We start from the raw sequence: 27,861 nt of genomic DNA, 5'->3' as shown, positions 1-27,861 counted from the left end.
CAAAAAAAGATGTCTGAATCAATGCATTTTTCTAAGTGGCGTTCTGTCTCCTCTGTCTCTTTTAGTAACAGTTATAAATAGAGCTAATGCTTCACTAACACCGGCAGTTAGTTGAGACACAAGAGAAACGTGGCTGTGATAATATCTGGGTACAACATCCTGTGTGACCTCTGGATGACCTGAGTGTATCAAGGCAGCCCTTCTGTAGCCAGGAGTGAAACATGTAGTTATGAGCTGTGAATGCATCATGGTTCCAACTGTGATTTGCCATTGACACGTGTGATTCAAGCATGCTCTAGTCTGGCTTGATTGTGCATTTTTTGAATAAAAATAAAGACTTGAAACTTTTTTTGAGCTGATTAAGTTGTAACTGACTTCAGTTATAGTGCTTTATGACGTTGTCTCTCAGTCAAGCCGATGCAGTGTTATAAACACAGAAGAAACCACACTGACCACAGCTTCCGGCAATGAGGCACACGACAGGAGCTTTCTCGTGGGAACTTGTTCATTTCTTTGCCTTGCAGCACTCCCACACATACGCACTTCTGTCTGCCGTGTGTTTCATGTGTACTTATGCATAGTGAATCAGTAGATGTGTTGGTCTGTCTCTGTGCATATGATTTTGATTTTGCAATGAATCTGTGTATGTGTGCTTGTGTGTATGTGTCTTAATGCTGGAGGTATAATCTGGGGTAATGAATAAGAGATAGTCCTTTTAAACAGTCATTAAACAGCATTAATTGTTCATAAAAGCCAACAACACCAATCTGCTCTCACTAGATTCTCTGACTTTTAACACTTATTCATGTGATGACTTGGTGTTATAACACCTAACTCTATACAACAAATGCATCTGCAAAGATCATTGCCTAGAAATTCTAGGGATTGCTGATATTTGATATTTACCATCACCTAATTTGGCTCTACCATGTACCACCAATGTCTTATACAATGTGATGAGAAGATCATAGGCTGTGGACTTCCACAACCTTCGGAACATCAGAGGCAAAAAGTATGTGGTTAAGATCTGATCTCTGACCTCTCTAACTCCTCTCACAAGCTTTAGCCACTCCCTTCAGGGGTGAGATATTGAATTAGATACCAAAAATCTCCAGACACAGAGATTTTATTATCATGAACTGATGCACTGAAGCTTCTATATCACAGCTAGTGCATGACATAATTGGGCACGTATTGTTCCATTTTAGCATTTTATATACTATTTTTAACATTAATATATATATATATAAAATGAGTATTTTGTTCGTGTAACAAATATATATATATATATATATATATATATATATATATATATATATATAAAAACATATATATATATATATATATATATATATATATGTATATATATATATATATATATATATATATACATTTTTTCCCATATATAATATTTCCATTTTTATCCCATTTTTTCCTTCTATCTGTCTAGGATGAATTACTCTCACGAACAAAATACTCATTTTTACTCAGAAACTTCTCTTATTCTGAATCTAATATCTAGTTTCTGACAGCTATGTGGCTCCCTCATGTGGTCTAACCATATAAACAACAACTTCCTGCTCAGTATAAATGCTCAGAAATTGAACAGTTGTCGTAGCCTATATTTAAATCCTAGTCATATTTCTTTCATGAATTTCTGTAATATAAATGCAGATATTAACAGTTGGCTTGCATTATATGATTATAAATAAAACCAAGCTATAGTTACAGGCATGTATGAACTGTGGACTTTCATGATCTTGAGATTAGTTTAGCTAAAAGAACAGTGGAAAAATATTAACTGAGATGTCAGTTAATCCTAACCCTAACCCTGAGGCTTTTCCTTTACCTGATGACATGGGTAGAATGTGTAGGGGAGTTTTGCACCAAACATATCTTTTAGAATTTTGCATAAAACATTTACACATGGTCTGGGTTTATTCAGGCAAGTTTAAATGTTTTGTTTTCCTGAAAAATGGCTTCTGTCTAGCCATAGCCCAAACATGAGAAGAATATAAGAGAGTGTTGCCCCATTCAGGCAGTGACCAGTACTTGTCAGATATTTCTGCACATTCTTTGCAGTTGCTATAGGTCTCTTGGCAGCCTCCCTAATAAATTTTCTTCTTGTTTTTTCAGCAGTTTTGGAGGGACATCCCATTCTTAGGAATGCCACTGAGGTGCCCATTTTCTCTGTTGATGACGGCTTTCACAGTGCTCCATGGTACATCTAATGTTATGGAAATTATTTTATACCCTTTTCCTGATCCATACCTTTTGACAAAGCTTTTTACAAACCATTGCTTCAGTATTCAGTAAAAAAAAAAAAAAAGATGTTGAGGAAATCCTGAAAAAAAATTATTTATTTGGAGTTAATCAGAATTACATCACTGATGGTAGATCTATTATAATGACTTTTGCACAAGAGATTGAATGTGATTGGTTCATTCTGAGCACAATCACATGTCACATGAAAAGATTCAACAAGGTAATTTAACATTTCCCCCTTTGCACTCCTTAAAACATTTCTATTTGTTTTTCACATGAGTTTTGTTGATTGCTATAGCATTTGAAAGGTGAAAAAAAGGATCTGACTTTGGTTTATTAGTGTCCAGTGTGAGAGGCTTAAGCAGATTGGTCAACAGCTCTGGTGTTTTTGCTGTGTAGAAATATAGCATGTGCCAAATGAGTGTCAAATTTCTCTCTCTCTCTCTCTCTCTCTCTCTCTCTCTCTCTCTCTCTCTCTCTCTCTATATATATATATATATATATATATATATATATATATATATATATATATATGTATATGTATGTATATATATTGGGTTAAACTTATGTTAATAAAATATTTCCCTAATATTCAGCTACCAATAATTTTTTTTAATCCTATTAAATTTGAAGGTAAAAGTAAAATATGAAACTTTTTGCACATGCTTTTTGGCCTTCCATATACAGCATGTTCATTTCATTTCATTATTAAATCAAATGTGTCATGTTTTGTATTAGACATTTATTAATATATAAGAAATAATCCAGTATCATTGATTTATAATCAATTTAGTAATGGACTGTCTATGGAGAGACCATTAAGAGACCGTTAGTGCATTGGTGCTGAGAAAAACAGCAAGTCGGACATTGTAATTAAACACTGCTGCACCAAACAAACACTTCCCAGGAAATATATTGATGAAAGCCTTTATTTGACATGTATAACTTAGTAGTATTGTCCAATCAAATCTTGTGTGTGGAGTGGGTCAAAGCACCGTAATTTACTGTCTCCCCACCACCACCCTCATCCAACCACATGGTGGGTGTTGTCTGTGTGTGAGCCAATGATGTGCCCACACTCCCCTCAGTGAAACATAACCATGATGAAACACCGCCAGTGACAGGCTACTGAACAGGAGGCCAGAGTGTAGAGGAGAGAAAAGCAAGGCATGATGGGAGTGCTTTCTTTATTACAGGCTGTACTTTATGACAATTTTTTATGGCCATGCTTGATAAAAAATAATAAAATCAGGTTCTTGTCCGCTCTTTGTCATCAGATAAAAGTACAGAGAATAGGTCATCTTATATAGCTGCAAATTCTTAAATATTAACCCAAACATCATGTCTAATATTGGGGATAACAATATACAAGTTTGTCTGACCTTTACAGGGGCAACCAGCATACCTAGACGCAACATTTGTCCACTTTTACAGCATTTGGCAGATGCCCATATCCAGAGCAACTTACATCTTATCTCATTTTATGCAACTGAGTGTTAAGGGCCTTGCTCAGGAGCCCGGCAGTGGCAGCTTGGTGGACCTGGGATTCAAACTCACAACCTAGTCCAGCACCTTAACCACTGTGCACTGAGGGGTGCACATTGTTGCCTCAGATTCCTGTTTGGGCTGACAGGAGTCTTACTTTATATAGTAATATGCTGTAGGAGCCACCTCATTCACCTCAAGGTTAATATGTGGTGCTGCTTTTCTGCTCACCCCTGATGTAAAGAGTTGTTATTTAAATTTCTCTTGAGTTCCTGTCTGCTCAAACCCATCTGGCTATTCTCCTGTGAGCTGTTTCTGCTTATATACAGGCACCAGAGTTAAAACTAAGACAGTTGCTTGGAATAGCAAAGGTTATCACAAGAGGGTTCAGAGTTAACATTGGTGAGAGTAATCCTTTCCAGTCCAGAAAGTATTTTTAGTCCCCAAAATATCCCCAAAATAGTGCATGTAAAAGGATATATGTTGGAAATTATAAAAAGGAACAAAAAGTTTCACTAAATTGACATGGATTAATTAATGTTTGATTAACGTGAAGCGCAGATTGAACACTTCACACTTGGCCACTTAAGATCTAATTCTTATCTTGCCATTTGAGAGTCCATAGAAACCTGAGATCCTATCATCTCTTGACAGAACCAGACTCAACAGGTCACCGCCATTGACTTGTGAAGCCGGGTTGTGCAGGAAAGCGTATGATACTGCGTTTCCCCAAGGTTGATCTCTTACGTATCTTATCTACCGGGCAGAGTCCATGTGGGCCAATTTAGGGTCAGTGCAAAAAGCTGTGTAGTCAGCGTCAGCAAAACGCAATTCCTGTTTTCACTGTTCACTGAACATACAATTTGACTGTGACAGCCTGATACAGAAGCAAGTCTGTCATTTGGTTTTACGCTATAGAGCAGGGGATGTAGATCAGCTGAAATCCTTCAACCTTATCATTTGCTTCAAGTTCCCCCTGAGATTTCTGGCAGGCTAAAGTTAAGCCCCTGCAATGCCACCAAAGTTGTTGTGATTGTTAGGTTCGAATAGTTATAAAACGTCGCTTTAGAAGTCTCCTTCAATGCAAGTATTGTGCTGACTGAGTCTCACAAACAGGCAAAGGGTAAAGGTCTTGTCTGTCAAACAGGATTAAATCATTAACTACAAACTAATGACGGAGAATGACAGACCAGTATCAGTCAGACAGCCCTGAAACGTTCTGTACAGGACTTTCTGGATTTCTACACAATTTCTAAACAGTCTCTTGACATTCAGATGACATTCTGTTGTCAAAGTGGGGTTTTGTGTCCACTAGCCCTCTGAAGCAATCACTGATGTGGTTAGTATACTACAACTAAGGAGTATGCACATGCACACGCTTTTCTTTTTTATTCAGAAAACTACAGCTACACTACAGCTGGTCTTTTTGCTCGGGCAGTGAACTATAGTGTGACTGTGGCATTCTCATCATATTGAAGATAAAATAGAGGTGTGCATGATTCATCTTTCCTGCTGCAAAACCTCAAAATGTCTCAATGCTGTTGCTCTTCCATGTATGTGTATTGACACCAGGGTAGATGTGTTTAACTTTGAATCATCTAAACCGAAGCTATAAAAAGTTGTAAAAGAAGAATAGGTTCAGTTATATAAATTGATCAATTCAATCAAGCAATAGTTAGCACTTTTACTTATCTGAGCAAATGAAATCAATTTCCATAGCAGAAGTGCTTCGACTACAGAATGAGTGATGTGTGTAACACTGGAGTGTATCACTTGTTCCTGCCTCACTGGTGGGAGCGGTAGCTCAGTGGCTAAGCTGGTGGACTACTGGTTTATAGGTCATAAGTTCAAAACCTACTGCTGCCACTCTTGTATGAATCAAAGTTGTTCTGGATAAGGATATCTGCCAAGTGCTGTAAATGTTTAGTTATATTATTTTATATGTTTGTGTGTGAGCATGTATTATGTCATGAAGCCCAGCCCCTTCCCCATTTCACATTAGTAATTTGTCCTGATGTTCACAGCTTGACTTAGTTATTCTTACTGCCATATGTGGCCACTCTTTCAGTCAAGGTGAAGGAAGAATTTGTGAGTGCATTAATGTGAAATGAATTCTATCAGTGTATGTATCATTTAGCTTACATTACTTAAGTGTATAGTTAATGCATGGACCAAAACGTTGTCCATCACAGGCAAAAAAATGGCAAGAAAAACAGTCAGACAACATTTAATGGTTCCTTCAAAGGACATGAGATATGTGTTTTGTAACGAATTTGTGCGCCTGGTTCTTCTCAAGGTTTCTTCCTCATATCATCTCAGGGAGTTTGTCCTTGCCTCTGTTGCCTCAGGCCTGATCATTAGGGATAAAATGAAGATAAAATAGTAACTTTATAATTTTTTTTCTTTATGTTTCAATACTTCTGTAAAGCTGCTTTGAGACAACATCCGTTGTTAAAAACGCTATACAAATAAATTGAATTGAGTTGAAAATTGTGAGAGGGCTCCACTGAAAATGAAAATGTACTGTATGCTTTTCTTTTTTAACTACATCCATCTCCTTCCATCTCAGGACTACACATTACTCCTCTCTCTGAAAATGACATGGTCAGTGTACTGAAGTACACTACATAGCTGCAAGTTTGTAGACACCTGACTACTAATTTTTGAACATCACATTCCAAATTTAGGCCACTTTTGTTCTTATAATAACCTCCACCCTGACGAAAAGGCTTTACACTTTGAGCGTGGCTGTGAGGATTTGTGTTCATTTAGCCACAAGAGCATTAGTGAGATCAGGCACTGATGTTGGGTGAGGAGGTCTGGGCTGCAGCCAGTGTTCCAGTTCATCCTAAGGTTAGGATGAGGTCAGGGCTCTGTGCAGGACACTCTAGTTCTTCCACTTCGATGTCCTTCGTGTCTTCAAGTATCTCGTGCATATCTTTGCGCACAGTTATAGTGGGACATGTTTGGGCTCCTTACTTCCAGTGAAGAGAAATCTTAACGCTACAGAGTACAAAGACATTTTATACAATTGTGTGCTTACGATGATGGTCAGATGTCCACTTACATATGGCCATGCATTGTATCGTGGGCAGGTGCTCCTCCCCTAGAGACGCGCCCCCTAGTGCCCTTTGTGCTGAGTGCACTAGCTCTGCGCACTCGGAGGCGCCTTTTAAAGCGAGGGGGATGGCAGGAGCACTGTCATTTCAATGCTGAACGAGGCTCATTAGAGGTTGTGCAGTTCTCGTTCCCTTATTTTCGTTTCTTTTGCAGGCCTCTTTGTTTAGTATAATCTCTTCTCTTCCATCTTAAACAATACCCGCTTTCCCTGCTCGAAATGTACCGGTATTTCGGAGAGCTGGTGAGCCGCGGAGCGGGCAGCGCTCTGGCCGGCTGTGTGGAGGCAGCGATGCCGGCTTCATCATCTGTAATGCGGCTAAGGCACTACAGCGACGCCGCGGATAAAGAAGACGACCCCAACTTCTTCAGGATGGTGGAAGGCTTCTTTGACCGCGGCGCCGCCATCGTGGAGAACAAGCTGGTGGAGGACCTGAAGACAAGAGAGACACCCGAGCAGAAGAGACACCGAGTACGGGGGATCCTCAAGATCATCAAGCCGTGTAACCACGTCCTCAGCGTGTCGTTCCCCATCAAGAGAGACAACGGAGAGTGGGAGGTTATCGAGGGCTACCGGGCACAGCACAGCCAGCACAGAACCCCCTGCAAAGGAGGTACAAAAACATGTTTGTTTGTTTGTTTGTTTGTGTATACGTTTGTGTATTTATTTACAATGCCTGCTTTTTTTCCGTTGCATAGAATCAAAGTTTGGGAGATAACCATAAAGCATATGTCAGTCAGTGAGCTAGCATAGTACTGTAAGGCCAGTTTGAAACGTAAGACAAGGAAGTTCCAAATGGCACTTCAGGCACTACACTCGTACACTACTTAGGGTGTGATTATAACGGTGTGTACACCTTACATAGTACACTTAACTTTGTGTAAGGGGGCAATCAGGATGCGGTCACGGGCTCTCTTGCTAGTTCCTGGAACTAGCGTGCTATTTTCAGGAACTGGTTTTAATCAGTTGCAGTATTGTTGTTATTATTTACACAAACAAAACTTGTACAGCTGCATTAAAATAAAATAAAAAATCTATTATAAATATATGCAAAGTTATTTGCATTGTATAGTCCAAACATTTTTCATTATGTAAAGAACTCAGGGTCCTGTTTATAATCTATCATGGTACAAGGAGACAAGGGAGACATGGAGGCAAGGACATGGTGTTTTCCTCATGGCATTGAAGAGGCACAAGTCTGTTTCCAAAATGCTTTAATCTCCTCTCAGTAATCCTCTCAGTTGTATCCCTTTGTCAGAGGACACTTGGTTGGATTTGTGTGAGTGTGTGTTAGTGTTTGATGAGTGGGTATTGAGATCAGGCACAGTAAAATATGAATGGGACAGAACACTGCTACAAAGCATGTTAGAAAGAGCACAGAGCTCTCATGTCCTTCGGACTCTATTAATAACTCCGTAAGAGAGTAGCGGAGTCCATGCCATTCACTGGAATAGAGAGGTGTGTAATACATGCTGGTCTGATGTTCAAGAACAGTGGAGTAACCCCCTGCACGAGGATATGAGGTGTGGGAGGAAGAACACCGCAATGGGTTGTGGGTATAATTTGAGTTGAGGATATGACGTAGGCTATCCAGAGGGCTTTTTACGAGGGTGGGTCTGGGGGAGGGTGAATCGTACTGGCCCAGGCACACTATTTATCAGCTGCATGACACAAATGCATTTTTTTCCTCGGAGTGCATGGGCATCTGGCTCATGAGGGTAGTTGTTTCCATGTTAAGCACAGGACAGGGTTACTTTTCCTAATAGTCAGACTGCACAAAAAAGCTAGACAGACGTGTAATACTGTTTTGCCTGCCGTTTAAAATGTTAATTTTCTTTCTGTAATCTTTTAATAATGTAGGTATTTTGGGAGTCGCTCATTGCGGGTCTGCAAAAGTAAAGCAAGCTTGCTGTGCAGTTAGGTCTTCTGCATGTCTTCTGCTAACTGAATGTACCACAGGTTGCTCAAGCATGTAATCGGCACATTTCTGGACACTGAGCTAAGATCCAACCGAGGAAAAAATAAGTGCTAGGGGATATGACATCTATATATGTAAGAAATAAGCTTTTGTAAAACTAAGCTAAGTTGAGTGAGTGTCCAGGCTTGTGGTTAACCAGTGGATGGCAAGCAGAAGAGCTCAGTACTGAGTCGTTCCCCTTACACTCTCTCTCTCTCTCTCTCTTGGCTACATATACTGCTGTCATAGTTTATCTGTCCTTTGTTAGCTGTATTTTCTTGACAGATTTACACGATGCCTCATAGGTTCATGTCTATCTGAAATAGAAATCTCTGTCCTGTGTTGCACAGTGCTGTTCCATGCAAATGGATTTGATATAGCTGTCAGGATCGTCCCTCAACCGGAGCGGACGTTTATTACAATTTATGATGGGCTTGCTTAGGAGATTAGCTGCTTCAGACACAGCACACTCGCACACTCTCACACAGAGGGCTTTAGCATTCAGAGGTCGCTTGCTTGCCTTGGGGGAAAATCCAAATAAATGAGAGATGCTCTTTGTGGACCTTCATTTGCTTCTTTTTCTGTCATGTTTCTGAAGGGTTAGATTTGATTATTTTCTGAGCCAGAAATAAATGTAAAGCAGAATCCCCCAAAGCCTTAAATGATGAAAAACTAGTCTGATATCTTATGAGCTTTTGTGACAAGTCTTTAAAGTAAATGTACTGGTTTATTACAGCTAACATTTACATATTACAAACCGGTGTTTTAATTTTGCCCACATGAATGTGTCACATGTTGCAGGTTTTATCAGCTTAAACTTTGCATGATCTTTGGGTCTGTATCAATAAATGTGTATGCTGTTTTTGCCTCTATTACCAGGAGTAGTATTCTTACTATCTATCTGATGTGTTTCAGTGATATAATAATGAAGTCTGCTTCTCGATTTCATTTTGTCCCTCGAGTGCTTGCACATGTCTGCACAATAACTGTTTTGTATAATCAAATCATTGTCGAATCATGACGTAAAGCTCTCAGTTTTCAGCCTGTCTGTGTTCTGCAGTCGGCTGTTTCTATTCTGCTGCTCCTATTATCTCCATTCAGATTTTCGATTTTTCTTTCTGTCTTTCTGTCATAACTGAGTTTGGCTTTTACAAAGCAGCTGCGATTACAGGAGTGAGGATTAATGAGGATAATTAGCATGGCAAGAACATTTCCTCCAGTCTGTCAGACTATCCAGACTGTAGCAATTACATAAAGCGGTTTTAATTAGAGTGAGATATTAATCCATTTGATAACAGCAATTAACTTCTAACTTTTTCACATTCACATTAATAATACTGACTTTTCTGCATTTCTGTTGTGGTCTGCAGGTATCCGCTACAGCATGGATGTGTCCGTGGATGAAGTCAAAGCCTTGGCCTCACTGATGACCTATAAATGTGCTGTTGTGGGTAAGTGGCTGGTGGATAAATCAGTAGTTTGGGCGTCTGGATCAAGCAGATTTCATGTACGGGTTACAGAAACAAATACATCCCTGATGATGTTTACAATAGTTCCTACCACCATCTTCATTCCTTCCCTGCATAACTGAGCTGAGGCACAATCCCTTTTATGGTAGGATTTTATTACTAGGCAGATGAATGATTAATTACACTATGTAACGAAGTTTTACTTTTTTCTTGTTCCTGGGAAATAAGTGTTATTTCCCCTTTCTTTGTAACCCAAATAAAGAGAAAAAACCCATCTTAGCCATGAAAGTCTGGGTTAGTTTTGGGCAGTTTTTGTTAATAAAATGGGCTAATTTTGAGGTTTTCGTTCTCTTAAAAGCCCAAACCCAAACTTCAAGGGGCTTAATGGCTATTTTTTTTTTTATCATTTTCTATCAAGAGTAATTGGAAAATGTCATTCACTACCCAGGAATGAAAACCGTGTTACATAGTGTTATTGTACACGGATGGCCGACATAGTGTTATTGTACACGGGTGTCTGGGGTTGTTGCGCCTAGGAGGAAATCATGGTATCCCTGACGGATGAAAACAAAATTAAGGTTGAGACAAAGCTGTCATCTGTCTCATAGTCACGTTATGCGTGTTTAAGCGAACAGACAATTAAGACTCTAAGAATATCTTTTACGTGCAAGGCATCTCATAGCTGAAATGTTGCCCAACCGAGGTTTTATTGAGTGTGCCTAAAAACACACACGACAGAAACACAAGTTAAAAATACTTTTAATTCTTCCCCAGATGTGCCATTTGGAGGTGCTAAAGCTGGAGTCAAAATCAACCCCAAAAACTTCTCTGTAAGTACAACACTCCAGAATAAATATTACCAGATTCCCTTATCCTGAGTCATTTACATTTTATCTTATTTTTTATACAGCTGAGCAATTGAGGGTTAAGGGTGGTGGTCCTGGGATTCGATCTCAAAACTTTCTGATCATTGGTCCAATGCCTTAACCACTAAGCTATATATGAATATGAATAGTACCCAGTGCATGAAGTCATTTTTTTTTATTAATTTGCCATTGGGGAAATTTAAGGGAAGCAGCTGAGGGACCAGCAGTGGCAGCTTGGGGCTGCTGGGATTTTGAATTATCCAATCAGTAGTCAAACATCTTAACCACTCAGCTACCGGTTTCCAAAGTAGCCGTTAGTATCCGTGTTTGAAGTATGGTTTGTCTGACCAGTTATGTCCAGCGAGCGTTTAATTTCTTACACCTGTTTTCTTTAATAGCTTTTTGATTAGATAAATGATGGTATGGTATCTGTATAATCGAAAAGGTCTATAGGTTGAGCCTAAACTCATGCAGCTCTCCAGTTTTTTCCTCAGTTTCTGTGACCTGGTTGTTTTCCTGAATTCAAAATGCAGCATGATAGCTTAGTTGAACTCAGTGAAGTTGTTCTGGTAGACTTGATTTTGTAGATGTCTCTCTCTCTCTCTCTCTCCTATCTGTTATTGTTCTCACATTTGACTTAATGGACAGAGCAGGCTGCTGTGTGGATCAATACAGAGACGGAGGAGGTGCATTTAGACCTCTGCCTCATCTTAAATGTTCTTCCAATATCTCTCTTTAGATTCCTTTTCAGCACTTAGTCTCTTGTATAATTACCAAGCAGATAATTGCCTCTTTTTTTTGTAATGTTTGAAATCTGAACATTATGAAAATGAGAAGATTTTCGTGACTATGTAAGGTCACTGTTGCAGGGTCACTATAATGTGGAGGTCATTCTGTTAGTCATTCAACACAGCTCTTTTTGGCAGAAGCAATAGTAAAGGAGTTCTTCTCTGAAATTTTGTACTCTGCTAGCTCGGCAGTCCTTCGGCCTGCCCTTCAGAGTGGAAATGCTGATCAGCCAGATGGTGGTTTTGCTTCTTTAGCTTTAGTACCAAAGCTGCTGGAACAAATAAGTTGGTTTATTAGTTTCATTTATTCAACACAACATGCAAAGTGCAAACAAAGTTTTTATATCTTGTATCACATTTACGATTTTTTGATCCCCCAAAAAAGAACATCTTTTGTTGTGTCTGTTAACTGTCTGTACTTATTTTTTATATATATATATATCTGATTTCATTTTTGCTAATTTGCTTGCTGATGCTGTGTAGGACAATGAGTTGGAGAAAATCACAAGAAGATTCACCATTGAGCTTGCCAAAAAGGGATTCATTGGTGAGTAGCACGAACACTGATGATAATGATCTACTCCTGCTTTAGAAATCCTTCGGCTCCCAGGTGGCGAGTGCCAAATCCATCCCAGTACATTTTATTGCTTAGCAAATAAGTCATGTTTCCCTTTAAGCAAAGGTTGTAGAGCAAGCTTCGAAGCCTGCACTCTGAACTCTGATTACACAGAGATAACTGGTCATGTATGTATTAGCAAAAACATACCTGAGGAGGTTATACCCTTACCCTTCTACATACACAACACTGGCTGTAAACATAGAAAGGCACTTCTCAAAGTCCAGACTCCAGTCTGGATCCGGACCCGGAGGGAATTCAATCCGGACCCTCCTCCATTAGTGTATTTCAAGAGCACTAATTGTGTGTTAAAATGGATTTAAAAGTGTGGATTTCCTACTTTGATAAGCGCATGTTAAACTTTTAAATCATTTGTTTAGTTTTGTATGTCTTTAATTGTCCGAAATGAAAGCGAAAGTGAGATATTAAAAGTTTTCCTGCGTGACATTATCATGACATCCAGTGAGCGTATGACGTTTGACGTAATCGGGTGGGGTAATCGGGCGACACTTCACCATAGTGAGTGTTTGGATGGGTGAGGATGTCAGTTTTCAGGAAACGAAAAGTTGACAAAGAAAATAGAGTTTTCAAAGATGATTGGAAAGAAAGGTATGAGTTTATTTTGCCCCAATCCAGCACAAAGTCGTTCTGTTTGATTTGTAACGATGCGGTTAGAGTTGGGAAGAATGGAAATAATAAAATGCCACTATGAAACAAAACACAGATATTTTGGACATTAATATTCCTAAAAAATGCTGACACTTAAACTGAATTGTTTTGCCACTTTTGATCCTGTTATTAATGTATTCTGAATGCAAAAGTCTCTCAGATTTATTTGTCAAATATTTGTGTTGATTTGTTATGCATGTTTATTAAAAGCAAGTTTTGTAATAACCAATTGTTCTGGACCTTTGACATGGATGAAAATTCAGATTTGGACCTTTTGAATGTAGAACCCCCCTGGCGTAGAAGAAGTGAAATGCCATTTGGCTCTTTAAACCTTATTTAACTTCTCCTGTTAGTCCTGGCCTTTAAGAAGAGCTTTTCTCCCCGAATTTGTGCGAAAATGACCTCTCGCTTCCCTCCTCCACCAGAGCTGTTTTTGGAAATGTATTTATCTGGATGCCTCGTCCGTGACCCTCGCCATGACAGGTGGCAGGAGCGGAGTGAAGATTAGAGCGAAGCAGAGATTAGAAACAGTGTCAATTGGAGTGAATGGAAGGAATGCTGAACTGTCTCGTGTTTCAGTCATGTAGCTCCATTACGACGTCCAGACGAGAGACGAGCTGAGCGTAATTAATCAGTACTGAGCCTTTGCACCAGACCCTTAAGGCTGAACAATGTTACAATCTAATTTCAGTATCATGATTGTGTTGGGATACTTCTCAGGGAGATTTATATTCTGTGCAATAATATTGAGCTGACATTGTGATACATGATCTCTTCTTCTCTCCTGTCACATCCTTAGAGCAGTGGCCAAATACTGCAATCTTATCCTTGTAATCTTGCAATTTTTGTTCATTTTGTTATTGTAGTATGTAGGCTACAGTTATGAAATATGAGCAGAAAATTGTTTTATCCCAACAGATATTAAAACTTATTGTAGTGCCCTGATTATGTTTAGAATTTATTATGTGTATTAACTGTATACTACCTATATTATAAAAAAAGAAGAAGCATTTTATATGAATGCTATACTGTATATATTAGTGGATTAGTGGTTAGTTCCTTGCCTCACACCGCCAGGGTTTCTCCAGGGTGTGGGATTGGTTCCAGGCTCCTGACCCTATGCAGGATAAGGGTTTCAGGAAGTGGGTGGATGATACTAGTAATACAACAGTGAATTTAACCGCGAATTGTTTTTCGTCCTGTACATTCAATATTGATATGATATTGTTGCCTTTTGTTTGTGATGGAAGTGTAAGCCTGTTCACAATCGGCCAGGTTATAATAAAACCTCTCACTTTTCTTTCTGTCTCTTCTCAGGACCTGGTATTGATGTCCCAGCCCCTGACATGAGCACTGGTGAAAGGGAGATGTCCTGGATCGCCGATACTTACGCTAACACTATTGCTCACACTGTAAGTCATTATGCATTAATATGTCTGTTAAATAGTACATATAGCTTTTTTTCTTTATTATTATTATTTATTTATTTATTTTTTTGATGTTGACCTCTGCCTACTTTGAGCCAGTGTTTGAGTTTGCCAAGGAGATGTCATTGTTAAGAATATGTACACAACAAGCCCTGCAAACAGTAATGTCGCCACCAGCAACAGTGGTCCAGATAAACGTTCGCCTAAGAGGTCAAGCTCTTTCACCTTATGTACATATCAACACCGGCTCGGTCAAACAGTACTGTAATGCTTGCCTCACTGAGTGACATCCACGTAGCTTTCAGCATCTCCAGGCAGCATGTATTCATAGTCATATTTGTATTAGTGTTTTGTTTTGGAGCATTAATGATGGTACCTCCACTGATAGAGAGCAGCAGCTGCCATGAATTAAGTTACGGTCTTATCAGACGATGCAGTATTGACATTAGGGCATGAATCCTGTCAGCTTTCATATCCATAAAATAATAAAAAGATTAAATAAAGGCTAAATAATTGTCCATGTCACATAAATGTTCAAAATATCTGTCAGCCTGTTTCCAGAAATGTTCTTGAAATTATATTAGTGCTAGATTATTTTCTTTAATTATGCAAATTTTTTTAAGTGTGATATAAAAATGTCAAGATATTATATTTTTGCCACCCCAAACATAGATATTTTCTTAATTGTATCCTCTCTCTCTCTCTCTGTCTCTTAGCAATTTCTCTCTGTAGGCATGTTTGTTTTCAAGGTTGTTATACAGTCTTTATACAGAGTTCATGCACTGGCTGTGCCGTTGCCATGGCGACGTGGGACCTTCTTTTTAACATAGCCCGATTTCCTATTAACATGCGAGAACTGAAGCGTGCAGAACTGTAAGCGTTTGATAGCAGGATGCGTCTCCGTGCTAGGCTCGGCGGTGCAGAGGAGAAGAACCGGCCTTCGTTATTCTTTTGCTCTGCTTGAATACAGTGAAGCCAGCTTGAGTAGATTACTTGCACTTCATGTAATCTCTTTAGTGCAGAGATAGATTTCGGATTTCCTCTGTTTAGCCAGATAGATTGTGCGTACGAGGTGTTTTAATCGCATTTGAGCCACCTGCATTGTGCACAGGATAAATGTGCATTGCTTGTGCATTCGGTTGACTCAGATGAATAATAGGAGCCATTGTTCAGCTCTGCCTCTGAATAGGACCCATCCCAGATACAACGTTGATGCCCCTTATGTTTATTTGTGGATTTTTAAAAGGCACATGGTCTTTGTTTGAGTTGATTCAGGTTTGATTCAGAATATATAGGAATCATAGCATTTAGGTTTCCTAGCAAAATTGTAAATATTGTAAATAATAATCAATTATCAGTTGAGGATAAACTGCAAAAAAATAAAATCTTGGTGAAAATATTTTTTAAATATATTGAATATTTTTGTAGTATTTCCTGTTATAAGATTTCATTGGAATGTATTATTAAACCTATTTCTAGATATTTTTTTACTAATTTCATACATTATATTTTCTCTCCATACATCTACATACACTATATTGCCAAAAGTATTCGCTCACCCATCCAAATAATCAGAATCAGGTGTTCCAATCACTTCCATGGCCACAGGTGTATAAAATCAAGCACCTAGGCATGCAGACTGTTTTTACAAACATTTGTGAAAGAATGGGTCGCTCTCAGGAGCTCAGTGAATTCCAGCGTGGAACTGTGATAGGATGCCACCTGTGCAACAAATCCAGTCGTGAAATTTCCTCGCTCCTAAATATTCCACAGTCAACTGTCAGCTGTATTATAAGAACGTGGAAGTGTTTGGGAACGACAGCAACTCGGCCACGAAGTGGTAGGCCACGTAAACTGACGGAGCGGGGTCAGCGGATGCTGAGGCGCATAGTGCGAAGAGGTCGCCAACTTTCTGCAGAGTCAATCGCTACAGACCTCCAAACTTCATGTGGCCTTCAGATTAGCTCAAGAACAGTGCGCAGAGAGCTTCATGGAATGGTTTTCCATGGCCAAGCAGCTGCATCCAAGCCATACATCACCAAGTGCAATGCAAAGCGTCAGATGCAGTGGTGTAAAGCACGCCACCACTGGACTCTAGAGCAGTGGAGACACGTTCTCTGGAGTGACGAATCGCGCTTCTCCATCTGGCAATCTGATGGACGAGTCTGGGTTTGGTGGTTGCCAGGAGAACGGTACTTGTCTGACTGCATTGTGCCAAGTGTAAAGTTTGGTGGAGGGGGGATTATGGTGTGGGGTTGTTTTTCAGGAGCTGGGCTTGGCCCCTTAGTTCCAGTGAAAGGAACTCTGAATGCTTCAGCATACCAAGACATTTTGGACAATTCCATGCTCCCAACTTTGTGGGAACAGTTTGGAGATGGCCCCTTCCTCTTCCAACATGACTGTGCACCAGTGCACAAAGCAAGGTCCATAAAGACATGGATGACAGTCTGGTGTGGATGAACTTGACTGGCCTGCACAGAGTCCTGACCTCAACCCGATAGAACACCTTTGGGATGAATTAGAGCGGAGACTGAGAGTCAGGCCTTCTCGTCCAACATCAGTGTGTGACCTCACAAATGCGCTTCTGCAAGAATGGTCAAAAATTCCCATAAACACACTCCTAAACCTTGTGGACAGCCTTCCCAGAAGAGTTGAAGCTGTTATAGCTGCAAAGGGTGGACCGACGTCATATTGAACCCTATGGATTAGAAATGGGATGTCACTTAAGTTCATATGCGAGTCAAGGCAGGTGAGCGAATACTTTTGGCAATATAGTGTATATAAATATATTCTCAAATCTCAGTCTAAACAGATTTTCCTAGCCATTATGTACTTTTTGAGCATTTTTCAGCTCTCGGTATCTGTTTATTGTATCCAGGTTTGTGGAATAAAGGTGGTCTATATTTAGGTGGCTGCTAACCTTATTTGAGCGTCAGTCAAGGTTGTATAAGGATTATTTTTTACTTCTCTCATGTCGTTTAGCACTGTGACTGCTTGTCCTCTCTCTGCTTAGTGGCCCCTGTCCATATACTCAGTCATGTGAATAGAGTTATTCCACATGCCTGTAATAACAGGAAGCAACGCATCTTTTAGCTGATTTCAGCTAAACATAGCTCACATATCACTTTTTCATAACCAGTAATTGTTTCTAACTAATAAAAACCCATGGAAAAGAACGTTTTGAGTACTACGGAAATAAAGTAAATCGCTTTTGAGGTATTTTAATGATTATATTGCAATGTAAAGTTGTTGGACAGACAATGTTTTTCCCTGCTGTAAATTTTGTAGGTTAAGGTTTTAAGTTATTTATTTAACACATGTGCATACAAAGGTGTAAAGAACACTTTACCCATGTTTAAAATGTCTCTTGCCTTTGTTACGTACTTATTTGTAACATGAAAATCACAGGGAAGTGGCACGCTTGTCATTCAGTTGCTTGCATGGATTTCTGGGATTTGTAGTTCAGTCCTCGTCTTTGACTTTAACTAAGAGCCTGAGTGAAAGTGACCATGGAGTTTGAGTGTTAGATCTGTGTCATTCTTTCATACCTCAGCCACCACTCATCCTGTGACTCATGTAGATGCTTCATGATTTCCATCCACTGCAATCAGCCTTTTTTCCCCTTTTATAGTAACATCCTCGAATGCTCATATGTACAACAGTGTAGTAATACATGTTTCAGTGTTGTAATTGTATATGCTTTTTGTTTTTATACACAGTATATTAATGTGCCTAATATGTTTTTTTCTCTATAAAGGACATTAACGCTCATGCCTGTGTAACGGGGAAGCCCATCAGCCAGGGAGGAATCCACGGCAGAGTGTCAGCCACAGGACGTGGAGTTTTCCACGGCATCGAGAACTTCATCAACGAGGGGTCCTACATGAGCAAGCTCGGACTCACGCCTGGATTCGCTGACAAGACCTTCATCATCCAGGTACAGCAAAGTGGTACAGTTCCCTATTAGATCTAACTGTAAACAAAATGTTACATAAATACACTATAATTTCATTCATTCTTTCCCTGTCCATATAGTGGCATACACTAGGTTATGCAAGTGTGTGTGTTATATAGAGTTTTAGTTGAATTTATCCTTGTTCCTGTAATGGTCACTGATTTCAGACAGGAATAGAAAGTTAACCATCAGCATCAGCTATAACTCTCAGTTCCTTCTGAGATTAGACATGATGCTTCCTCTTGTTGCGTCTCAGAGAAGTGAACTCCAGCTGCTGGCTTTTCTCAAGATTAAGAATGAGTCAGAGACGACAACTTTTTCTCTCATCCACTGACATTTGTTCTTAATCGCATGGAAGATAAATCTGCTGCGAAGGCTGACGTGAAGGAAAAATCCCCAAAACATTCCTCTTATCTGGTGCTTTTCTGTAGGGATTATCACCTTGCTGTATTAAGTTCTGTGTGAGATTGACTGACTGTTACACAGTACACAAGACTGTAGGAGGAGTGAATTATAAGGACAGGGTGAATAGTAATGTAGATTAATGCTGAAACTTTCCTCTTAAAGGACAATTACACTTTCTAGTAGCTGCTTTTCAGTGCCCTTGTGCTCTGTGCGCTGATAAAATTGTATCAGCGGTTGCTTTAAGAGTGAACACATGGTGGCGCCAGAGATCATTTACCAGCTTGATTTGTAGAAACGCTGATTCATCAGCTAATAAGAGATCTTTGAACAGCTTCCCAGGCGTCTAGCATAATGTAATAATTCAAGTCATAATACAGAGACTCATAATTAAGTCCTTTTCCTCAGACATTACATATTTATTAGATTTTCATCTCCTGCTGCTTCTGGGCAGATTATTAATTTTCTTCTTCCTGTTACTGTCAATAGTAGTTATTCTCCACAACACACTGAATACACTCTGCATCATTTAAAGAAATGTATTTTCTTTTATAGGGTTTCGGAAACGTCGGCTTGCACTCGATGCGTTACCTCCACCGTTACGGTGCTAAATGCGTGGGTGTGGCCGAGATCGATGGAAACATCTGGAATCCCAATGGCATCGACCCCAAGGAGCTGGAGGACTACAAACTGGTGAGCACAGAAGAATTTTTAGTCCTAATTGATGCTGCCTTTCTGACTCAACCGTGCTTTCCTTTTTACAAATGGGTGTCCATCTGCTTCTCACACAGCAACATGGCACTATTGTGGGCTTCCCTAATGCTCAGCCCTATGAGGGCAGCATCCTGGAGGCAGACTGTGACATCCTCATCCCTGCTGCTGGAGAGAAGCAGCTGACCAGGAAAAATGCTCCCAACATCAAAGCCAAGGTCAGACACACGCACAAACCAACCCACTGCTTAGGAATATCCACAAAACATAAAGTCAAGCATATCATATAGCTAATTATCTCTCCTGAAAGATTTACGCCTCAAAATGTCATTAGGTTATGTACACCTGTTCAGGTGAAAGGCTAGAAAGTTTCTTTCTTTATCCTCAGTGTTTTTGGTTTGATAAATGTGACTGTCAGACCGTCCTACTCTGAATGCAGGCATTGATGCAAGACTGTTTATCTAAATGTGATCTCCTCTGCTGGAATTAATGAAATCCATTAATCCTGATGACACCCAGCATCTCACAACACAGCAAACAGGGGACTGGTAGAGAGTCATTACATTTAACTATTCACTATTCTACTGACTATGGTAGCTTTCACACTGGGTTCGTTCCCGCAGTTTCAGTCTCACTTGATTTTCTCGATCCCTGGTGCTTTCGCGGTCATCTTACCTCATCATAAAAGTACATCAAGACTCGCCATATATTTTTTTTTTGTTTTATTATTTTGGTGCTATTACATGCAGTAAGGCATCTCACAGCTTCGGTGTTTCACAACGTCACCCTGAAAGTAGTTGTGGAAATTGTTTATGGCATTTGGCAGACCATCTAATTTTTTAACAACTGAGGGTTAAGGGCCTTGCTCAGGGGTCCAGCAGTGGCAGCTTGGTGGACTTGGGATTCAAACTCACAACCTTCAGATGAGTAGTCCAACATCTTAACCACTAAGCTACCACATCCCCTAACTATCGTCACTGGCCCAAACACATGCACTGGTTACTTTACCTCAGGGCTGTCCAAACTAATCCACAATGGGGCAGTGTGGGTGCAGGTTTTCATTCAAAGCAACCTGAGCCTATTGAAAGCCAAGATCAGTTGATTAAACAGGTGGAATCAGGTGTGGCTCCTGCTTGATTGATATGATAACCTGCACCCACATCGGCCCTTTGTGAATAAGATCGGACATCCCTGCTTTACCTCCTGAGAAAGTGTGGACCCGACTACGAGTTGCGTTTATATTTATGGGATTCGCAGCACCTTTCCTTCCAGCGCAACTGAACTCACACCATTTCCTGCATGTAGTCTCGGGTTCAGTGCCACGGTGCACTTCCTGGTCTGTATGACAGCTTTCACATGACCAGTTTTTCATGAACCATGCTCTTTCAGATTAAACTGAAAGTACTCTAAGAATTACAGACAGACATTTCAGTGCAGAATACTAAGAGTATAAAAAGATAACAAATATATGTATTGCAAATCTCTATACAATACAACAACAGAAGTGAATATAAGTGTACATAGATTTAAATAGTAAACATGTAAAATGCAGTGAATAAATGAAGGAATATATAATAGATGATCATGAAAAAGTATACAAATGCAGCACCGTGAAATCTTTTACATATCTTAGCTTTTTTAGGATGCTGGAGCTCAGGATTAGACATGATACGGTGCTCCTGGAGCAGAGCTTACTAACTTGCTCAGTGATTTAAACTGAAAACCTCTGGATCTGTAGCCCAGAGCTTTAACCCCTGAGCAGGTCTGTACCACAAATGCGTCAGCAGTTAAGCAAAAAAAAACTTGTAGTACCTTATGCCTTATTAAAAGACACCTATGAATCATTTCACTTTAAAACTAGTTATTTATAGTATACCATCCATCACTATACAACACTAACACTGTGCTTAGCTTCATACACATTTAACCCGTGTATTTTTGATGGTTTAGATCATCGCTGAGGGAGCTAACGGCCCCACCACACCCGACGCTGACAAGATCTTCGTGGAGAGGAACATCATGGTCATCCCGGTAAGATTATCCCCAAACGTGCACTCAAGTAAAGACTGATGTTATTACTGGATCGATTTAGCAGCATTAGTGCTGTTAGTGAACTCTTCTGTTGTTGTGTGATTTATTGAACTTTGCGCTTAAGAGATTTTGCTTCTGGTCTAACTATAGGACATGTACCTGAATGCCGGCGGTGTGACTGTCTCTTACTTCGAGTGGCTGAAGAACCTGAATCATGTCAGTTACGGTCGTCTGACCTTCAAGTATGAGAGGGACTCCAACTACCACCTGCTGAGTGAGTTTTAAACAAACGCCCTTACTCGCTACACTAAAACGCATATCCAGTGTTTGCGTATCCTTTAGTTACTCAAAGCAAGAAGACGCCTGCGTCCATTTCGGCTGGATCAGTGTGTCCAAAGCAAACATTCAACTCTTTTCTAATTATTATTTGAAATTCATTAAGAAGAAGAAAAATAGGGGTTACTTTTGCCACTGCTCGTCTATACTTTGAGCTCATGCATTAGTATTTTTAGGGAAGGTACTGCACAGGGTGTGCTACTGGAATAAGAAAAGACAATGACATTTGTCTATGCTATATTTAATAATTCATTCATTCATATTCAGTAACTGCATTATGTGCTCTGTGGAGCATCTTTGTTTATTAGTAACCCAGCAGAGCAGAGCTAAAGAGCCAGCTTCACTTTTTAATCTGCCCTTTTGTATTCACCTGAGTCATCAGGGTGGAGCCTTTTTGCCCCACAGCAACAAGAACATTCCTGCCTTCTCAAAGGCAAGTGCTTAGGCATCAACACAAGGTCACATGTGCATTGTCTTTCTCTCTTTCCCACTTTCTCAGATAAATCGTATACGTTTGGCTGGATTTTGTTGGTAGACCATCAGAGGTATAGAGTAGGAAAGAGGAGGACCACCATTGTTAGAGCTAGTGTCGCATATACAGATAGAGGCATATAGTATGTGTAAAGATGATTTAGAAATAGATATTTTTTTCTGCTTATTGACATGTCTTTAGAAATCTTTTCTTTCATTTCTTGAAATATATCATAATAGAATAAGTCCTATCAGAAACTAGAGAGTTGCGTATCTGTGCTTCTGTTATTGTTCAGAATGAGTAAGACATTACAATGAAGAAAACTTAATTACTGTAAGTTATATTTTTACATAATAATTCAAATCATCTCGGTGTAGAGTTGCTTGTAGTTGTAATTGTCGTGCATAAGATATGAACAACTATTGTTGCACACGCAATTAAAAGTTCACACAGCACACTGTTTCATAAGGCAAGTATATTATTAATGACCATTTCATCCGTATTATCACAGACTGTACAAAAGCAACAACATGAAGCATATCTCCCTTCTTAGCTGCTGTGTTACCTCAGTCTCAATCCTCCAACAGGAAAACATCTCGCAACACTACAGGGAATCATTTCACTAATTCTTACGTTCATTCTTACGTTATTCCAGTGTCTGTGCAAGAAAGTCTCGAGAGGAAGTTTGGAAAGCAAGGTGGACCCATCCCTGTGGTTCCCACTGCAGAATTCCAAGCCCGAGTGGCAGTAAGTATCAGTTTGTGTGTGTCAGAAAACAGCAAGGCACATTGAGAGAATGAATAAATGTGAATCAAGTATCAATTATGTTAACTGGAATTACAGAGCACAAGTGTGACATAAGAGTTGGTAATAGAAGCTGTGTACTCTCCAGGAAAGTCAAGAGTCAAGAAGCTTTTCTAGTCATTTCTCCAGGACCCTGGTGCTACATTATACAATACAGGGCTCCATAAAACAAAAAAAACAACACAGCTAAGGACTAAAGAGTACGTTGTCCTAGCCATAAACGTCCAGTCCATTTTCATGTACCCCTAACCCCCCCTCTTAAAAAATTTTCTTTCCACCAATAAAGGTCTTGCCATGCACTAATCAGGATGATATCCAAGTATTAATTATGTATATAAAAGCACAATTACTTTAAACACAGATTTTTACATAATAATCCATATTATCTTGTAGAGTTGCTTGTAGTCGTCATTTTTAAGGGTGTCCTGCATAGGCTATTGATCAACTTTTGTTCCCTCTTCCCAACAGTGGCTAGGACGACGTACTCTTTAGTCCTTAGCTCTTAACTCATTTCTTGATGGAACATATTCACAACACACCCAATTCACAACACACCCAATTCACAACACACCCAATTCTACAGTAAAACATATTTAGATCTGATTCCGTGAAGTATTTTAGCAATGTTATGCGAATGTATATGCAAGCCAAGCTATACTACACAACAAAACCCCACCCAACAGGTGACACACCCGCCATGTCATTGACAAGCTTAACTAATTTGACATATTAGCCTAAAAATTATATAAATGAGGCAAGGTCAGTGTTCCTTGTCTGCGAGTGTGAATGTATGCGGTTAAAATCTTTTCAGAATAGGATGTAAAAAGGCTATACACTTATTTCATGTCATTTAGCTGTAAACATTGTCTAAATTTTGTGTGCTTTCAAATGGATGAAGGCTTTTGGCTATTTTTGTTAAAGTCTGGAGGATTTTAGTCGTGCTTGTGCGGTTTTAACCAATTATTAATAATGAACATGTGGCCATTTCAGATTTACTATAAATATTGATATATTTGTATTGGTATATAAATTTATTATATCACAGGGCTGGGTCAAGTGGTTAAGGCTCTAGGTTGTTGATTGTATCTTTGGGGTTCAAGCCTGAGTTTGGCCAAGCTCCTGCTGTTAGGGCTTTGAGCAAGGCTTTAACTCTCTCTGCTCCAGAGCTGTTGTCTCATAACTGCCCCTGTGCTCTGACACCAACCTCCAAGCTAGAATGTGTGAAGAAAATTATTCCACTATACTGTAATGTAATGTGTGGCAGTACTGAAAGCTGCTTCTACTTTGTTTTCTTCTTCTTCCTCTTAACGAGCGATGGTCTGGTCTAATATAGCTTCTCTGTAATGTGTAGGGTGCCTCTGAGAAGGACATTGTGCACTCTGGTCTTGCCTACACAATGGAGAGATCTGCAAGGGTAAGTTCTCCTGCGTGAGATTTTCAGCAAAATGTATTGATGTACAAATAGACTTTGTATAGACAAAGACGAGAATTTATTGCGTGTGTGCGTGTCATGCTTTTGTTGTCACTAAATGAACATGTAATGACTGTTATATAATAAATGATCATTTGAACTGTAACTAATCATTGTTTAAACCTGGACTGATTTTATTTATGTATTTTATTTTTATAATGACTCCTTTTTATTGGGTAAAAGAAGCAAACTTTGTGCAACCTTAAACATACGATTTAAAAAAAAAAAAAGGAGCTTGTAGACTGCATTAATGTTAATTGGCAGTCTATAAAAAGCCGCTGCATGTCATTGCAGATGAATTCTGGCAGACAGACAGAGTCCTAATATTCTAACGAGATGAGTTTAGTATATCGATGCGATGTTCTTAGCGTAATGATGATTGTGATCGAGCCACTACCCCTGCTTGAGGCATGTATGAATCTTCTCTGTGGAATGATTATTTGTTGTGTATACAAACACCTCTAGGGCTTTTCTTTGCCTGTAATCAGTCAGTCATCAGTGTCTGGGACCAAACTGTCTACGCTATCTGCATTGTCTACCCGACTTTCAAATGGAGATACTAATTTGAATCTATATATTCTTAGTAGTTATACAAGAAGAACCATTTTGTATTTTTTAAAAAAAATCTTTCTTTTGTAGCAAATTATGCGTACAGCCAACAAGTACAACCTGGGCCTGGACCTCAGGACAGCAGCTTACGTCAATGCCATTGAGAAGGTCTTCAAGGTGTACAACGAGGCCGGACTGACCTTCACATAAATCCTCAATCTCTACCACTTTATTCATTCTTTGTAAACCGGCCTTAGACTAACCACCCTCTCATTTGCCAAGTTTTTCCCCCTGCAGTTTGTTCAAATTAAGCTGTAATTTCTGTATAATCCTATTGTATGGCATCGGAGCAAGCTGCTAGTTATGTCATGCCACGACGTTCTTCACTTCAAGTATATCACGTTACCGTGTTAGTTTTGTACTAATATGTCATTAACCTGATGTCTGCAGTATTGGCTCTACTTCCACTGTGCATATGAGATTTTCATGTTATTTTCATCCACCAGCCATCGTAACATACTCAGATTCCTTTATTCATGTTGACTCAAAACTTGTGACCCTACATTCTGAGTATTAAAAGAAAACACTAAAGATGCCTTAGACCTTAGAGCAGGAGTTTTATGCTCAGAGGAATTCTGTCTTTAACCCCATAGTTCAGCATTCATAAAATACCTCACATAGGAAGAAGATTCATCAAACACACCGGTTCTTGTTCAGCAGTTTGTCTTGGAGACGTGCTAAAGCTAAACTCTTCAATTTACAATGTTTGAAAATTTATACTGTCTAGAAGACATTGTATGTGTGAATGTGTGTGAGTGGGGGTGAGTGTGTGGGTGAGTGCAGCTCATGGGGGAACAAAACCATTCACAAAGCTCATCTACACCGTCCTGTGGAAATTCGCTCTGGAAAAAATTTGTATTGCTTTTTTTTTTTTTGTTGTTGTTGAGAATAAAGAAATGAAAACACAGCTTGGTTACATTAGTGTTTAATGAACATTTTTATGCACAGGATCTATAATAATAATATGGTTTAATCTAACAACTAAAGTGCTTTTGTTCCATTATAGTAGAAGCAGGATTTTTGTTTGTTTGTTTTAGTTTAAGTCTGGTTTAGATATATAAAAGACTACATAGCTGAGGTGTTCCCAGTTGTGCGTACAGGACAGAATGATGTTGCTTGTTGAGGAGGTATTGGGAAACATTTAATGTGCAACAAAACAAATGAAAATTATTTGAACAGTTTCTTTCCAAAATCCATTGCCTGATTTGCTGCTTGGTCAGCTGCTGCTTTGCCGATCGCGCCGCTTATCATATCACCAACACCTGCAGCAATTACAGCCTTGTTACAAGAGTCCACACTGATCATAATGAATTTATTTCAAGCATCTATCTATCTATCTATCTATCTATCTATCTATCTATCTATCTATCTATCTATCTATCTATCTATCTATCTATCTATCTATCTATCTATCTATCTATCTAATCATTGCTTCTTTAGGATGTTTCTTATATTCTAAATTAAAATTGGATCAAAATTGGGTTTAAAATTTGCTAAATTCTATTTCATTCATGATCAATATATTTGACGTGGGTGTGTATGTGTATGTGCTGCAGCATCCAGCAGATTCTGTCTGCTTGCCTGCTCTCTCGCTCCCTCTCTCTCACTCCCTCTCTCTCACTCCCTCTCTCTCTCTCTCTCTCTCTCTCTCTCTCTCTCTCTCTCTCTCTCTCTCTCTCTCTCTCTCTCTCTCTATTTATCTATTCAAAATATACTGAACAGTAAGACATTCTATTTTTCTTTCAATAAACAAATCAAACAAAAAAAAAAATTACCTGCTTCTTTCTTTTCCTTTTTTTGGTCTCCTCCGATCATCGTGCCAATTTTCTGTTTGGCAACCCCAGCTTTAAACAAAACAGATTTTAATATTACTAATAATGCAATCCTGTGAAATAGAAACTCAGAACTTTACACAAACTTTTAGTACCATAAATAGAACTAACAACAACAACAATAATAATAATAAAAACACATCTTATTTGTAGAAATTCCTTAATAAATTTATTTACATTAGTTCATTTACATTATTCACATCATGATACATTTCTTCATAAATCTCTGTTTAATTGTATTGACCGTCTCACCTGCCTGATCGATGACCTTATTGACCTGTCCGTCAACGACTCCCTTGGGAAGGTTCATGTTTGTGAGTTTATCCATACTATCAACAAGTGATAAGTCAGAGAGCTTGTGTTTTTGTGTAGTAACCAGAGAACATCATACTTTTTATAGAAGCAGAACTCCTAAACACACCCCTGAAGAGCAAAAACACAAGCACACACAGTGGTTCAGCCTTTTACTACACACACCCACACACACCCACACACACACACCCAAACACACACATTGCCCAGTCAATATTTTCTCCTTTCTATTTTTTCCCTCAGCTTGTGTAAGCATGTAAGAAGCT

At 39.2% G+C, this 27,861-nt stretch overlaps 1 protein-coding gene across 1 annotated transcript; it reads left to right on the top strand.

Moving 5' to 3' along the window:
• Nucleotides 1–6,913: 6,913 nt before the first annotated feature.
• Nucleotides 6,914–26,359, top strand: glud1b (glutamate dehydrogenase 1b). The gene is made up of 13 exons (XM_058406265.1): nucleotides 6,914–7,481; nucleotides 10,196–10,276; nucleotides 11,069–11,124; nucleotides 12,432–12,495; nucleotides 14,551–14,645; nucleotides 18,418–18,597; nucleotides 19,573–19,710; nucleotides 19,809–19,946; nucleotides 21,679–21,759; nucleotides 21,910–22,033; nucleotides 23,223–23,314; nucleotides 24,723–24,785; nucleotides 25,482–26,359. The coding sequence occupies exons 1-13, from the start codon at nucleotides 7,088–7,090 to the stop codon at nucleotides 25,599–25,601; spliced, it is 1,626 nt and encodes a 541-aa protein (XP_058262248.1). The 5' UTR covers nucleotides 6,914–7,087; the 3' UTR covers nucleotides 25,602–26,359.
• The last annotated feature ends 1,502 nt before the right edge of the window (nucleotides 26,360–27,861 follow it).

The sequence above is a fragment of the Hemibagrus wyckioides genome, linkage group LG13, assembly GCF_019097595.1.
Source record: "Hemibagrus wyckioides isolate EC202008001 linkage group LG13, SWU_Hwy_1.0, whole genome shotgun sequence".
NCBI lineage: Eukaryota > Metazoa > Chordata > Actinopteri > Siluriformes > Bagridae > Hemibagrus > Hemibagrus wyckioides.
The sequence above is the reverse complement of the archived record's forward strand: the minus strand, read 5'-3'. Positions and strand labels throughout refer to the sequence as shown.

Bases quoted from the DNA above. Each gene is read 5' to 3' on its own strand.
- glud1b (XM_058406265.1), top strand. From the start codon at position 7,088: ATGTACCGGTATTTCGGAGAGCTGGTGAGCCGCGGAGCGGGCAGCGCT. The intron at 7,482-10,195 runs GTACAAAAACAT...TGTGGTCTGCAG, and splicing joins CAGAACCCCCTGCAAAGGAG to GTATCCGCTACAGCATGGAT. The intron at 11,125-12,431 runs GTAAGTACAACA...GATGCTGTGTAG, and splicing joins TCAACCCCAAAAACTTCTCT to GACAATGAGTTGGAGAAAAT.